Source organism: Capra hircus, chromosome 2 (assembly GCF_001704415.2).
Source record: "Capra hircus breed San Clemente chromosome 2, ASM170441v1, whole genome shotgun sequence".
NCBI classification, from domain to species: domain Eukaryota; kingdom Metazoa; phylum Chordata; class Mammalia; order Artiodactyla; family Bovidae; genus Capra; species Capra hircus.
Genome location: NC_030809.1, coordinates 37,994,823 through 38,012,660, shown reverse-complemented (window position 1 = coordinate 38,012,660; position 17,838 = coordinate 37,994,823). Strand labels below are relative to the sequence as shown.

The window sequence follows — 17,838 nt, the reverse complement described above, 5'->3', positions numbered from 1 at the left end:
AAAAGTAATAAGTAAATAAAGATGTAAAAAGTATATAAAGTACAAGATTTATAAGTAACATACCAGGTGATGGAGATATGATACAGTCTCCTAAAAATTTATTTTCAGTAAGATCTCCTTTTATTTCAGTTTTTTTTAACAGTGTTTCAAAGTGAAAATGAAGAGGCACATCTAGAAAAATAAAGCGAACAAAAATATTTTCAGTGAAGTCACTCTTTATACTGTCCCATATTAAGATTTAGAAAAATAAGCAAAAGCTTGAAATGTCACAACTATTACGAGTGACAAAATATTACTTCCAAGTGTAAACAATATTTTGGAAATTACTGATTATGCATACTAAATAAACACTAGTTATGAACAATTTCGTAAACTAAAATAGTACATAAGGTGAACAAAATTATAAACATTAAATACTACTTGCAGATGAAACAAATGCTCCCAAAAGGTCTTTAATAAAATATACAGTCAAACCTAAGTCCGTTCCTCCCACCCCTACAAACTCTGCATTTGAAATAATGAAGTTTCCAAAAGACATAATTATACAAGTTTAGTTACTTGAAGGAAAAAGACTATAATTCAGCTGCAACCTTTTATGAAAGTGTCATTTCACATTCCCTTAGTTTACTATTGTTATGAATCACAAAATTAAATCTACTTTTACAAAAAATCAAAACATACCGACAAACTAATTCTCTTCTTTTAAGTAGAGACTTAGGAGAGTTGTTCAATTCACTATGTTTATATTCCATACTCTCACAACCAAAAGAGAAGCTAAGTAAATAAAATAGATGTATTTCACATTTATTAACTAAAGTGTATTTTCTTCAATCAAGAATGCAAAAACAATCATCTTAAAAAGCATTCAATAGAGATACCTAAAATCTTTCCTAAGAAATATAAAGAAATATTCTATAAAGTGGTTGATTTATTCAAAGTTTTGCTACTGAAGATATTTTTAAGAACTAATTATGAATGCATAAATTAACATAGATCCAGAAAAAGTCTCAATTTTAAACAAAGACGTAGCTTTCCATTAAAATAATGTATTTTAATAGCAGATCCATACTCAAGTGTGGAAAAATATGCATACAAAAATGGGTTTGTAAGTATCATCTTGGAAACTTTCCCATGGGGCAGAGGTAAGATAGCTTTCAGTGCTATCACTATACAAAGACCATAAGAAAACTATATAACAAAATGAAAATAAGAATAGAAATTAAATATACTGCCTAAACATTACAGGATTCTGATATTTCCAATTACCAAAACAAGTTTCTCCAAAGAAATATCACCTATTTATATAGAGTATCACCTATTCTACCACTGTTCTTTAGTTGCTGAAAACCTGACATAAGTAGGGAAGGTGCTTGTTCTACTCATATACCTTCCTTAGAACCCACCTTGTACCCTGTGAGCTTTTATTAAAATTTCGTAACACTTTATTCCACTTAATAGTTTATATTTCAGTTGTCGAATTGGAATGCAAGTACCTTGAGGGATTTATTTGTATTCATTTTCCTATTATACCTAGTATACAGCAGGTATTCAGATTTTTATTAAATGAACACAAGAAGAAACAGATAACCCTAACTAGTAGGTAAGGAAGCTAATCTTACTTTATTAGATGTAACATTAGTAGGATGAAAGATACTTATGCCAGATCTCAGGTTTTTTCATCAGAAACAAATTTACTAATAAAAAGACAGGAAGTAAAGAGTACGGTTAGGAGTATGGCTCTGGAGAAAGACAACTTCAGGTCAAATCCTGTCTCCATCATTTACTAGCTGTGTACTCTTGGATGAGTAATTTAACATCTCTAAGCCTCAATGTTCTTATATGTAAGATAAAGACGACAACAATCACTCTCATAGGGTTGCAAGAATTAGAGGAAAATGTAATGTGCTTATAGGATCCATTGTATTCTAAGATCAAATGCTGGCTATGTTATTATTGTCATAAATATTTTTTCTTTCTTTAATTAAGGTTTCCTCAAAGATACAGTAAAACAGCTACTACAAGGAGCTTACTTCAATGTATGGTATAGCTAAGAAACCACTGTAATACTGGTAAAAACCAAACTAAGATTCAGGGCAGGAATAGGTACAAGAAATGGTGCTTTACAAAGAGGAGCAGTCCCTGGATGATTAGAACCAAAAGCTGAAAAGGAAACAAAAGCTTATTTGAGATATCTTCCCATAAAGAAATGAACTTGAGATAACCAGTGTGAAGAATGTTTTCTTTTTTAACCCTAAACATTTACTTCAGTTTCAATGTACATAAGACTGGAAACAGAAAACAGAAAACAGGAACTGCAGAGAAACTTAAAGCCTTGTCAGGGACATAGGGATGTAATGCCTCATCTGCTCCGTTGTAGATTACTGGTATTTCTGAGGTTCAAAAGTTGAGTACGTCTAAAGATGGACAATTTTCTTCTCTGAAATTCAATGCTGATTATAGATGGGGGAATACCATATGGTGGGAAAACTCCATGCCAAAGAAGAAAAAAAAAAACCACATTAGGAAAAGAACCCTGACTTATTGAGAAACATTTCAATAGCATAGCCATATTATCAATAAAATGATGAAAATTTAACACTCAAAGGGAGATCAAAAGCTAAGTACTTTGCAAAGTTAGTCAAAATGGTTTCCAAGGAATTAAAAAATCAACTTGCAAAGACAGAACATTAATTCATTAATTAATTTATAAGGAGGTTTACCTGATGGCAATGATAGAACAGAATGGAAAGAAGAATCTAACTCTGATACATGTTCTGTTAACATTTGAGACTTTGAATTGTGTTCACAGCTACTCCAAATTGAAGCTGACTGCAGGCAAGGCATCTGTGTGGTGTTTAAAAACCTTGTTTCTTTTGAAGGCAAAGTCTGTAAGGAAAAAAATAATAATAATTTAAAGACTTCATTTTTTTTTGGAAAACTGATTCAGAGAGAATATAACAGTTATAGTACAGTGTGTGAATGACATCAGCAAGAAGTCCTGGATTACTGAATCACCTTGGAGAGAGCACTTTATGAAAAAGAGAAATGAGTTTGAACAACTTTAGGTCAAAAGCAAATGATTACACTTCAGATTAGTGAGAAATGCAACACTGAGCAGGTACCATGCTAGGAAAAGTTGTGCTTACAGCAGACCCTTGAGCACAGGCTTGAACGATGCAGGTCCATTTATATGCGGGTTTTTTTCCCACTTAACAGGTACTATAGTACTGCGTGAGCCATGGTTGGCTCAATCCTTGGATGCTGAACCACAAGACAGGGAGGAAGGCCAACTGACTATAAAGTTATACATTACCTTAGACCTTTTTTTTTTTTTGCTGTGTGGGGGTTGATGCCTCTAACCCCACCTTGTTCCAGGGTCAACTGTACTATTTTCCTCCTTCTAATCTGTTATAACCAATGAGTGAAACTAGAGTCTGCTTTGAATTATAATGCCAGGCAATATCTACACTGTGAAACAACAGTGAAACACTATGAAGAATATCATATACTTACATTAAATAAAACTGAATTTAAAATAAAACATTACTTACATTACCATATGTAAAATAGATAGCCAATGGGAATTTGCTGTATGGCTCAGGAAACTCAAACAGGGGCACTGTATCAACCTAGAGGGGTGGGATGGGAAGGGAATGGGAGGGAGGTTCAAAAGGGAGGGGATATATGTATACCTATGGCTGATTAATGTTGAGGTTTGACAGAAAACAACAAAATAAAGCAATTATCCTTCAATTAAAAAAGATGTATAAAATATGCAATATGTTACATGAGTCTGAGTTTAAGGTAAAGTTAAAATTCTAGAAATCTCATGAAAACCATGTTGCTAAATAAAAAAAGTCACGCTGCTACATTAAAAACATATAATGTTTAAATGTTGGGTTCTTAAATTATTTTTTTCTGGTTATAAGTAACTGGGCTTCTCTGGTGGCTCAGATGATAAAGAATCAGTCTGCAATGTGGGAGACCCAGGTTCAATCCCTGGGTCGGGAAGATCCCCTGGAGAAGGGAATGGCAACCCACTCCGGTATTCTTGCCTGGAGAATCCCATGGACAGAGGAGCCTGGCAGGCTACAGTCCATGGGGTCACAAAGAATTGGACATGACTGAGTGACTAACAGAGCAAATAAGGATACAACCAATGAAAAAATCTATAAAACAGAAAATATATTTTAAAAATTAATGTGAGTTTACTTGCATTCCTTCTGTCACCTCTTACCTCCACCTACTACAGTATCATTAGGACTCTTTTTTTTATGAAATGATATTTAAAATGCTCATAATAACAGAATTTTAGATGCTATTAAAAAAATTACTTTGTAAACTTACATTAAGTTTGTCAACTTTCTAGAGTTTGAGTTTCCTGGCTAACTGGCATGTTTTCTCTGTGTTTTGACAGAGAGAGGCATAGCCATGCCTGCCATAGCATTTAACTAGATTTCCTTTGGACTGTGAGCTCCTTGAAGGTTGGGACTATAATTTGTTCAATCCTGTATTCCTGGAACCTGACACAATCCCTAACATATGGTTGAAGCTTGAGTGCTAACCAAATGCATTTTATCTCATTTGCTCTTAAAAAAACTTAAGTGAATAGACTTTTCAAATACATGTGTGCCTGAGACTATTCCACTGGGGGAAAAATAGTTCCTGTTAATATATGCTAAAATTTATCATGTAATAAATTTATATTTCTGTTTATATTGCATTGGCCAAGACTTAGGTCTGCTAATCATACCCAGCTGCAAGAAGTCTAGGAAATGCAGTCATTTTTCTGGGTGGTCAAGCAAATTGATGATTTTGTAAGAAAATATAACACGTGGGACATGATAATAAAGCTGTGAGTTATTTCCAAAATTTATTCTAATGATGCTATATATCTATGGGAACAATTGCAATTTCTTACCTTTACAAGATGCATTGGTACTTGTGACTCACTCTAGAATTATTTGTTCTTTTATGATGTAAAAAAGATATAAGGAACAATTATTTAAAATTACAAAGAAAAAAATGTGCTAACCTCTTTTTTCCATGTACGGCTAGAACATTATAAATAAAAGGTGATAAAATCTGAATATTTACCATGTAATTAGTTTTCTCTTGCTATTTTTCCAAATCCAGGAAACCCATTAGCCAATTTGAAACTATCCTATATAATTATGGAGACAAGTGAGGGGCATCTAGGAAAAGGCTTTTTTTCCCCTGCAGAGAAAGTGAAGCCCAGGAGGCTGAAAAGGAATGGATGGAGAAATAAGAGAAAAACCTGGAGATTCTTGCCAATAAAAATTCAAATGTCTAGAGGGAGTGATCAACAATACCATATGCTGCATAAGATTCAAGCAAAGTAAAGCCTGAAAACTATCCACTACATGTTTTAATTTTAGTAATGAACCATTTCATATATACAAAAGAGTATATAATTTATAAGGGAGGTATAAAATAATGTTTAAAAAGCACCTACACACACTACTACTTTTAGAAACAGAACAATGCCAATATCTTTGATGACTTCTCTTCCTGTCCCGCCTCCATGAGCCTGTGGTGAAGACTGCTACTTTCCTCCCAATATCTGTGTTGTCTTCCTCCCTGTTCTAAAACCCCTGATTTTCAGTTGGGCACATTTCTCAAGTGTCCTTGCATCTACAAATTACTAAATTCTAGTCAGAACACCATGAAGAGCAGTCATCTGTGCAACCTTTAGAAACTGCGCTTTAGAAGGTAATTTAGCACTCTATTCTTCTACCTGTGATGGTGATCCCTGTCCTGCCCCCTGCCCCTCTATCTTGTGAGTAAGGGTAATGCTCAAAAGATCAAACAAAAAGTCAGGAGAAGCCTGGTTCCTAAGTAGGTTTTTCCATTAACCAAACATATTATCTATGAGTCATGACAGTTTAGATTCTTTCATTCAGTTCTAAAACCTTTAACTATTTTTATTTATAAGGTTCCAAACATGCTAGATAGGCTCACCAGTTCAATAATAAATAGAAATGGCCTAAAGACATATTGTTTTGTCCCTTATTATACAGTAAATGCTTCTAAAAATTTTTCATAATTAAAAATTACAAGGATTAAGAATGATTGCAGATTTTTTTTCCTGTATACTCTTTATCAGGATGTATGCCTTCTCTGCCAAAGTATTTTTTAAAACTATGTTAATGTTGAACTTAATCATGTACTTTTTATGAATCTATTGAAATGATTACTTGACTTTTCTTAATGTGGGTTACTACATTAACAAATTTATAAATGTCAAAGCAACTTTCCATTTTTCTTGAGGAATCTTGCTAGAGATTTAACAATTTCTTTGCAAAGAACCAGAAGCTGGATTTATTTTCTATACTGCATATGGCAATTTTTGCATATGTATGTTTGTTCTTGTTTCACTGATTCTGGTTTACTAGGATTGATAAAATATTTTGTCATGTTTTTCCCCTCAATTAACTTAAACTTATACATTCTTCTCTTTTCTTTTAGTGGTTTTCCTAGAGATGACAATGCATATGTAACTTATGGCTTTTAGAGTATAAAACAAATTATTCTTTTTACCACTTCCCTGAAAACAGTGGAACATTAGAACACTTTTAAACTCCATTCACTCTCCTCTTTGTTACTGTTGTAATGCATTTAAATTCCATATATAGTTAAAACACTACATTATACTACCATTATTTTTATTGTCAACATTTATATTACCCATATATTTATTCTTTCCATTGTTCTTTACTTCTTTCTACAGTTCTGTTTCCATATAGGATCATGTTCCTTCTCCTGTTGTCATTATTAATGTAGATTTGCTGTCAACAAATTCCCTCCATTTTTACTTATTTGAAACTTTTGTATGTCATCATTTTTAAGGATATTTTTATGGATATACAATACCAGATTGACTTTTTTTTCTTTCAGCACTTTAAGAATATTCACCTTTTCATCTGGTTTCCATTATTTCTACTCAGTGTGTATGCATGCTAAGTCACTTCAGTCATGTCAGACTCTGCAACCTATGGACCGTCGCCTCCAGGCTCCTGTGATCACGGGATTCTCCAGGCAAGAATACTGCAGTGGCTTGCCATTTCCTCCTCCAGGGGATCTGCCCAACTCAGGGATGGAACCTGCATCTCCTATAGCTCCTGCACTGGCAGACAGGTTCTTTACCACTAGTGCCCCCTGGGAAGCTCCTTCTACCTAGTAGTTAGGTCTTATTGTTGACCTCATTTGAAGGTAGTGTATCTTTTTTACCCTGACTACTTATAATATTTTTCTGTGCCCTCACTTTTTAGCAGGCCTCCTATGTCTTGATATAATTTCTATGTGTTTGTTATTTTTGAGTTTCAGAGAATTTGTATCCATCGGTTGATGTCCTGCTTTAGTTTCAGAAATACTATTATTTGTTCAAATATTACTTCCCCCCTATTTTCTTTCCTTTCTTCTAGAGTCCAATAACATATATGGTTAATTTTTTTCACTAATTCACAGTTCTCTAATTCTGTTTGTGTATGTTTTTTTTCTATTTTTATCTCTGTGCTTCTATTGGAGTATTTTATCTTAATAAGTCTTTTGGTTCGTTAACTATATCTTATACTCCCCTGGTGGCTCAGACGGTAAAGCATCTGCCTACAATGCGGGAGACCCGGGTTTGATCCCCAGGTTGGGAAGATCTCCTGGAGAAGGAAATGGCAACCCACTCCAGTATTCTCGCCTGGAAAATCCCATGGACAGAGGAGCCTCTTAGGCTGTAATCCATGGGATCACAAAGAGTTGGACAAGACTGAGCGAGTTCACTTCAGTCACTTTCACTTTATACTCCATTACAGCTTCCCTGGTAGCTCAGCTGGTAAAGAATCCACCTGAAATGCAGGAGACCCCGGTTCAATTCCAGGGACAGGAAGATACCCTGAAGAGCGCATAGGCTACCCACTTTAGTATTCCTGAGCTTCCCTGGTGACTCAGCTGGTAAAGAATCCATTTGCAATACGGGAGACCTGGGTTTGACCCCTGGGTTAGGAAGATCCTCTGGAGAAGGGCATGGCAACCCACTCTAGTGTTCATGCCTGGAGAATGCCATGGACAGAGACTGGAGGGCTAGAGTCCATGGGGTCACAAAAAGTCAGACACGACTGAGTGACTAAGCACAGCACAGCATGCTCTTAACAGATAAGCATAATATATGCTCCATTGCTAACTATATCTTAGTAACCTAATTTGTCTTTTTCTCTCTTGAAGGCTAGTCATCTGGTCCTATCTTTTGGGATGCCTAGTAATTTTTGATTGAATGACAGATGGTATATTTTTAAAAATCATAAAGGCTCCAAATTATGTCATTTTCTCCATAGAGGATTCTCCTTCTCAACTGCTAAGCAGATAAATTGCAGGTTTCTCTCCTTTAATCTACTTGGGGAGTGTGCTCAGTTAAGTATGGGTTGCTGCCCTCATATGACTTTCTATACTTAATTTATTCTTGGCCCTTCAAGATTTTCAGTTAAGTGTTTGCTATATCTTACAGACTTTTCCCTAATCCTTCAGACCTTAAGAAAAAAATCTTCAGAGTACACTGAGAGTGCCACCCTTCTTTGAAGGGGTTTTGTCACTGATTGTTTTTTTTAAGCCTACTGTTCTCTGCAGCCTGAGTATGTAGCCAGTGTTATGAGGAAAACGTAAGCATAATATATGCTCCATATATATGCAAGAGTGAACGTCGACATTCTAGGAATCAGCGAATTAAAATGGACTGGAATGGGTGAATTTAACTCAGATGACCATTGTATCTACTACTGTGGGCAGGAATCCCTTAGAAGAAATGGATTAGCCTTCATGGTCAACAAAAGAGTCTGAAATGCAGTACTTGGATGCAGTCTCAAAAACGACAGAATGATCTCTGTTCGTCTCCAAGGCAAACCATTCAATATCACAGTTATCCAAGTCTATGCCCCAACCAGTGATGCTGAAGAAGCTGAAGTTGAACAGTTCTATGAAGACCTACAAGACCTTTTATAACTAACATCCAAAAAAGATGTCCTCTTCATTACAGGGGACTGGAATGCAAAAGTAGGAAGTCAAGAAACACTTGAGGTAACAGGCAAACTTGACCTTGGAATATGGAATGAAGCAGGGCAAAGACTAATAGAGTTTTGCCAAGAGAACACATTGGTCATAGCAAACACCCTCTTCCAACAACACAAGAGAAGACTCTACACATGGACATCACCAGATGGTCAACACTGAAATCAGACTGATTATATTCTTGGCAGCCAAAGATGGAGAAGCTCTATACAGTCAGCAAAAACAAGACCAGGAGCTGACTGTGGCTCAGATCATGAACTCCTTATTGCCAAATTCAGAATTAAATTGAAGAAAGTAGGGAAAACCACTAGACCATTCAGGTATGACCTAAATCAAATCCCTTATGACTATACAGTGGAAGTGAGAAATAGATTTAATGGACTATATCTGATAGATAGAGTGTCTGATGAACTATGGATGGAGGTTCATGACATTGTACAGGAGACAGGGATCAAGACCATCCCTACGGAAAAGAAATGCAAAAAAGGAAAAAGGCTGTCTGGGGAGGCCTTACAAATAGCTGTGAAAAGAAGGAGGCGAAAAGTAAAGGAGAAAAGGAAAGATATAAGCATCTGAAATGCAGAGTTCCAAACAATAGCAAGGAGAGATAAGAAAGCCTTCCTCAGAGATCAGTGCAAAGAAATAGAGGAAAAGAACAGAATGGGAAAGACTAGAGATCTCTTCAAGAAAATTAGAGATACCAAGGGAACACTGCATACAAAGATGGGCTCAAAAAAGGACAGAAATGGTATGGACTAACAGAAGCAGAAGATCTTAAGAAGAGGTGGCAAGAATACACAGAAGAACTGTACAAGAAAGACTTTCACGACCAAGATAATCATGATGGCATGATCACTCACCTAAAGCCAGACATCCTGGAATGTGAAGTCAAGTGGGCCTTAGAAAGCATCACTATGAACAAAGCTAGTGGAGGTGATGGAATGCCAGTTGAGCTATTTCAAATCCTAAAAGATGATGCTGTGAAAGTGCTGCACTCAATATGTCAGCAAATTTGGAAAACTCAGCAGTGGCCACAGGACTGGAAAAGGTCAGTTTTCATTCCAATCCCAAAGAAAGGCAATCTAAAGGAATGCTCAAACTACCGCACAATTGCACTCATCTCACACGCTAGTAGACTAATGCTCAAAATCCTCCAGCCAGGCTTCAGCGATAAGTGAACAGTGAACTTCCAGATGTTCAAGCTGGTTTTAGAAAAGGCAGAGGGACCAGAGATCAAATTGCCAACATCCGCTGGATCATCGAAAAAGCAATGGAGTTCAAGAAAAACATCTATTTCTGCTTTATTGACCATGCCAAAGCCTTTAACTATGTGGATCACAATAAACTGTGGAAAATTCTAAGAGATGGGACTCCCAGACCACCTGACCTGCCTCTTGAGAAACCTGTATGCAGGTCAGGAAGCAACAGTTAGAACTGGACATGGAACAACAGACTGGTTCCAAATAGGAAAAGGAGTACGTCAAGGCTGTATATTGTCACCCTGCTTATTTAACTGCTATGCAGGGTACATCATGAGAAACACTGGGCTGGAAGAAGCACAAGCTGGAATCAAGATTGCTGGGAGAAATATCAATAACCTCAGATACTCAGATGACACCACCCTTGTGGAGGAACTTTAGTTCCTTGAAGAGGAACTAAAAAGCCCCAATGAAAGTGAAAGTGGAGAGTGAAAAAGTTGGCTTAAAGCTCAACATTCAGAAAACGAAGATCATGGCATCTGGTCCCATCACTTCATGGGAAATAGATGGGGAAACAGTGGAAACAATGTCAGACTTTATTTTTGGGGGGGCTCCAAAATCACTGCAGATGGTGACTGCAGCCATGAAATTAAAGGACGCTAACTCCTTGGAAGGAAAATTATGAACAACCTAGATAGCATATTAAAAAGCAGAGACATTACTTTGCCAACAAATGTCTGTCTAGTCAAGGCTATGATTTTTCCAGTGGTCATATATTGATATGAGAGTTGGACAGTGGGGAAAGCTGAGGGCCGAAGAATTGATGCTTTTGAACTATGGTGTTGGAGAAGACTCTTGTGAGTCCCTTGGACTACACAGAGATCCAACCTTTCCACCCTAAAGGAGATCAGTCCTGGGTGCTCTTTGGAAGGAATGATGCTAAGGCTGAAACTTCAATACTTTGACCACCTCATGTGAAGAGTTGACTCACTGGAAAGGCCCTGATGCTGAGAGGGATTGGGGGCAGGAGGAGAAGGGAACAACAGAGGATGAGATGGCTGGATGGCATCACCAACTCAATGGACATAAGTCTGGGTGAACTCCGGGAGTTAGTGATGGACAGGGAGGCCTGGCGAGCTGCAGTTCATGGGGTCGCAAAGAGTCGGACACAACTGAGCGACTGAACTGAACTGAACTGTTGAGGAAAACATTGGTCAAAAATGTTCTGAAGTGAAAACTGGCCATGTGTTTCAGATCTCAAAAAAGAGCCCAACAGCATCCCTCATACCATCATCTACTAGCAACTGCACCAAATTTGAAAATTTCTGTCAAAGCTCCAGGACAAAAGTGGTTGCAGAAGATAGCTATCCTAGGTGTTTCCCTCTGTGAACACATATGCTGAAGCATCTCCTCTAACCATTTTATTTTTTCATTTATTTTCATATCTTTCAGTTCTTTTTTTTCCCCTCAGTTTTCTCATATTAAATCTGGCATGAAAGAATAAATATGTATAAGGTATTCATAAGTTGAAATAGTGTCTGTCACATAATAATTGCTTAATAACTATTAGCTATTATTATTTGACATTCTTATTAGATATTAGTATTGCAAAAGGGACAAAATCAAGTAAAAATGCATACTAAATTATGCTTTTTATGAATTTTGCCCAGCAAAGGGATCATAACCTCTACAAATGATGATTCTAAATAATTATCCCAATCCTTTTACCTCTATTTCTTTTATCTTGTTGCTCTGACAGAACAAGTAGTGTAACAACTGCCTATAAAAACGTGGAGGATAAAAAGGTATGTAATGAATTCATAGATCTGGCTAAGGAGGTTTCTAGGCAGAATATTTAAGTTAAGTGCCAATTGTTCACTTAACTGCCTATGATTAAGTATGGATGGAGCAATGAGCTCAGGTACAAAAGGAGCTAAATTTTCAAGCAAAATTTAAAGAAAATACAGAACTAAGACTTGATGGGTTCAAAAATAAGACTTTCTCATTTACAGCCACTCCAGACAGCAAAAGTTTCACACAGTAAGAAATGACATCAGTACAAAGATCAAATCCAGAGTGCTCCCAGTAAAACTGTGGCTTCAAGGTCAGGATCTCAGAGATGAGACTGGAAAACCAAGACCTTAGAAAGGTTTGAGACATGTTTACAGATCCTCGCATGTAGACAAGAGGGTTCTTAAGAATCTTAAAGGTGTGCCTTGTGCTACACAAAAAAATGCCATTAAGCATCTTCAGGGTATTATCCCACAGCAGCCTCACAAAGTGCAAAACCCAATAAGGGCGTGTGTTGAAGAGGCATACAGATATGATTTTTCTATAATGGAGTTTATTTTAATGTGATACATAGGAATACCACAAAGTTTTAGACTTGAACTTGTACTAGGACAGAAGCAGCTCAAAATGACAAGACCTCTGGGCCTCAGTCTTTTACAGAGAAGAAGCATGCTGAGAAAACCACTACATATTTTAAAAGGTGCTTCTTTTTATGGAAAAGAAAAGGTTACTCAAGGATGTAGCCAGGAGTTGCTAAGGCAAAACTAACAGCTAACAATGAACCATTTCCAGAGGAACAGGCCCACATTAACAAAACTGCAACATGCTGTAACTGTATTTCAGAACTGCTATATTCTTCCATTCCCCCCTGTCTGAGCAGTATTTCTTCTGAATATCCCTGTCTCCAGTAGCATATTGGGTACCTAATGACCTGGGGAGTTCCTCTTTTGGTATCCTATCATTTTGCCTTTTCATACTGTTCATGGGGTTCTCAAGGCAAGAATACTGAAGTGGCTTGCCATTCCCTTCTCCAGTGGACCACACCCAGTTGTGGATGTGACTGGTAATAGAAGCAAGATCCGATGCTGTAAAGAGCAATATTGCATAGAAACCTGGAATGTCAGGTCCATGAATCAAGGCAAATTGGAAGTGGTCAAACAAGAGACGGCAAGGGTGAATGTCGACATTCTAGGAATCAGCGAACTACAATGGACTGGAATGGGTGAATTTAGCTCAGTTGACCATTATATCTACTACTGCGGGCAGGAATCCCTCAGAAGAAATGGAGTAGCCTTCATGGTCAACAAAAGAGTCTGAAATGCAGTACTTGGATGCAGTCTCAAAAACGACAGAATGATCTCTGTTCGTCTCCAAGGCAAACCATTCAATATCACAGTTATCCAAGTCTATGCCCCAACCAGTAATGCTGAAGAAACTGAAGTTGAATGGTTTTATGAAGACGTACAAGACCTTTTAGAACTAACACCCAAAAAAGATGTCCTCTTCATTACAGGGGACTGGAATGCAAAAGTAGGAAGTCAAGAAACACCTGGAGTAACAGGCAAATTTGGCCTTGGAATGCGGAATGAAGCAGGGCAAAGACTAACAGAGTTTTGCCAAGAAAACGCACTGGTCATAGTAAACATCCTCTTCCAACAACACAAGAGAAGACTCTACACAGATGGTCAACACTGAAATCAGATTGATTATATTCTTGGCAGCCAAAGATGGAGAAGCTCTATACAGTCAACAAAGACAAGACCAGGAGCTGACTGTGGCTCAGATCATGAACTCCTTATTACCAAATGCAGACTTAAACTGAATAAAGTAGGGAAAACCGCTAGACCATTCAGGTGTGACCTAAATCAAATCCCTTATGACTATACAGTGGAAGTGAGAAATAGATTTAAGGGCCTAGATCTGATGGACAGAGTGCCTGATGAACTATGGAATGAGGTTCGTGACATTGTACAGGAGACAGGGATCAAGACCATCCCCACGGAAAAGAAATGCAAAAAAGCAAAATGGCTGTCTGGGGAGGCCTTACAAATAGCTGTGAAAAGAAGAGAGGTGAAAAGCAAAGGAGAAAAGGAAAGATATAAGCATCTGAATGCAGAGTTCCAAAGAATAGCAAGAAGAGATAAGAAAGCCTTCTTCAGTGATCAATGCAAAGAAATAGAGAGAAACAACAGAATGGGAAAGACTAGAGATCTCTTCAAGAAAATTAGATACCAAGGGAATATTTTATGCAAAGATGGGCTCGATAAAGGACAGAAATGGTATGGACCTAACAGAAGCAGAAAATATTAATAAGCGGTGGCAAGAATACACAGACAAACTGTACAAAAAAGATCTTCACAACCCAGATAATCACGATGGTGTGATCACCCATCTAGAGCCAGACATCTTGGAATGTGAAGTCAAGTGGGTCTTAGAAAGCATCACCATGAACAAAGCTAGTGGAGGTGATGGAATTCCAGTTCAGCTGTTTCAAATCCTGAAAGATGATGCTGTGAAAGTGCTGCACTCAATATGCCAGCAAATTTGGAAAACTCAGCAGTGGCCACAGGACTGGAAAAGGTTAGTTTTCATTCCAATGCCAAAGAAAGGCAATGCCAAAGAATGCTCAAACTACCGCACAATTGCACTCATTTCACATGCTAGTAAAGTAATGCTCAAAATTCTCCAAGCCAGGCTTCAGCAATACGTAAACTGTGAACTCCCTGATGTTCAAGCTGGTTTTAGAAAAGGCAGAGGAACCAGAGATCAAATTGCCAACATCCGCTGGATCATGGAAAAAGCAATAGAGTTCAAGAAAAACATCTATTTCTGCCTTATTGACTATGCCAAAGCCTTTGACTGTGTGGATCACAATAAACTGTGGAAAATTCTGAAAGAGATGGGAATACCAGACCACCTGACCTGCCTCTTGAGAAACCTGAATGCAGGTCAGGAAGCAACAGTTAGAACTGGACATGGAACAACAGACTGGTTCCAAATAGGAAAAGGAGTACGTCAAGGCTGTATATTGTCACCCTGCTTATTTAACTTCTATGCAGAGTACATCATGAGAAACGCTGGACTGGAAGAAACACCAGCTGGAATCAGGATTGCTGGGAGAAATATCAATAACCTCAGATATGCAGATGACACCACCCTTATGGCACAAAGTGAAGAGGAACTAAAAAGCCTCTTGATGAAAGTGAAAGAGGAGAGTGAAAAAGTTGGCTTAAAGCTCAACATTCAGAAAACGAAAATCATGGCATCCGGTCACATCACTTCATGGGAAATAGATGGGGAAACAGTGGAAACAGTGTCAGACTTTATTTTTGGGGGCTCCAAAATCACTGCAGATGGTGACTGCAGCCATGAAATTAAAAGACGCTTACCCCTTGGAAGAAAAGTTATGACCAACCTAGATAGAATATTTAAAAGCAGAGACATTACTTTGCTGACTAAGGTCCATCTAGTCAAGGCTATGGTTTTTCCAGTGGTCATGTATGGTTTTGAGAGTTGGACTATGAAGAAGGCTGAGTGCCAAAGAATTGATGCTTTTGAACTGTGCTGTTGGAGAAGACTCTTGAGAGTCCCTTGGACTGCAAGGAGATCCAACCAGTCCATTCTGAAGGAGATCAACCCTGGGATTTCTTTGGAAGGAATGATGCTAATGCTGAAACTCCAGTACTTTGGCCACCTCAGGCAAAGAGTTGACTCATTGGAAAGAGTCTGATGCTGGGAGGGATTGGGGCAGGAGGAGAAGGGGACGACAGAGGATGAGATGGCTGGATGGCATCACGGACTCGATGGCCGTGAGTCTGAGTGAACTCTGGGCAGATGGTGATGAACAGGGAGGCCTGGCGTGCTGCGATTCATGGGGTCACAAACAGTCGGACACGAATGAGCGACTGAACTGAACTAAACTGATCCCTGTCTCACTATTATATGTTGGGTATAAATCAAATAACTAATAACATTAGTTCACAAATCTTTCCATCCAGAGAAACCACACATGAGGAGCTAAACCTAAAGAACTACACTTGGGAGCCACACATAAAGAGTCTCAGTGCAGGTACCTGGACGTGATTTAAGAAGATGATTTTAAGATTTTAAGCCTGAACCTAATGGGGTAATGAGATGAGAAATTAGAGGACTTCAGGGGAAAAGAAGTATTGGGGATGAAACTCCAATACTTTGGCCACCTGATGGGAAGAACTGACTCATTTGAAAAGACCCTGATGCTAGGAAAGATTGAAGGTGGGAGGAGAAGGGGACAACAGAGGATGAGATGGTTGGATGGCATCACTGACTTGATGGACATGAGTTTGAGTAAACTCCAGGAGTTCGTGATAGACAGGGAGGCCTGGCGAGCTGCAGTCCATGGAGTCACAGAGTTGGACAAGACTGAGCAACTGAACTGAACTGAATTGAGGGGAAAACATTAGGTTATTTTTACATATGAGAGAGATGTCAGTAATTGGGAATCAGAGATGGTCAATGGTAGTCCCTACTGATGGCTCCTAATATTCCTGCCCTGGAATAGTTTCTCCCACAATAAATCCTACACGGATTCCCTTTAACCAATAAAACCACACTAATTCCACACCAAGTCTTATAAAGGACCGACAGCTTTCATATTTGCATTTTGGAGAATCTGGATCACCAGGTAAAACTACTGTGCTCAAGAAAAATCTGGTGGAGAAGCTCCATAGGAAAGCTCTGAAATTACATAAAGAGAGAATGAAACCCAAGTATTCTAGCCCATTCAAAACCCTAGATGACTCCAGCTCCAGCTGCCATCTTACTGTAACTGTATGAGACCCCTTTGGCAAGACTGAAAGAAGAACCACTCAGGTAATTTACAGAATCATGAGGGAATAAATCATTTTTAAACCACTAAATTTGGGGATGGTTTATTATGTAAAAAGAGATGACCAAAATAAGGATGGGCTAACTCTGTGTAGCATGAGCCCATATATACTTCTATAGTGAAGAAGATACGTATCATGATCAATCTTTGCATACATATACATGTAGCGTCCACCACCACCATAACCGAGATACACAGCAGTTCCAACAACCCACAAATCTTGGCTGTACCCTTTCCTGGTCAGCTCCTACCACTTGTACTGAAATAACCACAATTGTAACTTCTATCATTGCTAACTTTTATCCATGTTTAATATATAGTATGTACTCTTTTCTTTCAGCCAACATAATTCTGGGAAACACATCTACACTATTGAACAGTAGTCTATCCTTTTTACTGATATGCCACAATTCTGCCGATAGATATTTAGACTGCTTTAGTTTCAGACTTTAATAAATAAAGCTATTACAATGTGTGCTAAGTTGCTTCAGTTGTGTCCAAGTCTTTGCAACCCTATGGACTGTAGCCCAACATGCTTCTCTGTCCACGGGATTTTCCAGGCAAGAATACTGCAGTGGGTTGCCATTTCCTTCTCCAGGGGATCTTCCTGACCCAGGGATCAAGCTTGCGTCTCTTATGTCTCCTTCACTGGTAGGCGGGTTCTTTACCACTAGCGCTACTTGGTGGGAAGCTATTACAATAATTCTTATATGTGTCTTTTTGTGTATAAATGTATTCATTTCTCCCAGGAAAGTTCCTAAGAGCAGAACTGCTGAATTATAAGGATAGATGTATGCAGTGTATTTCACTGTGGTTTTAACTGCATTCCCTTGATGAGTAATAATTTTAAACATTTTTATATACTTGTCCATTTGGATATCCCTCCTCTATGAAAAATCTGTTCAAACT

General features: G+C 38.0%; 1 protein-coding gene across 6 annotated transcripts in view; it reads right to left on the bottom strand.

Moving 5' to 3' along the window:
* Positions 1–17,838, bottom strand: part of KANSL1L (KAT8 regulatory NSL complex subunit 1 like) — a 134,294-nt gene that overhangs the window by 19,884 nt on the left and 96,572 nt on the right. For all 6 annotated transcript variants that reach the window (XM_018059961.1, XM_018059974.1, XM_018059975.1 and 3 more), the window contains exons 7-8: positions 2,721–2,886; positions 64–171 (exon numbers count right to left, since the gene is read on the bottom strand). In XM_018059961.1, the coding sequence (XP_017915450.1) occupies positions 64–171; positions 2,721–2,886 (274 nt within the window). The remainder of the gene's footprint in view (positions 1–63; positions 172–2,720; positions 2,887–17,838) is intronic.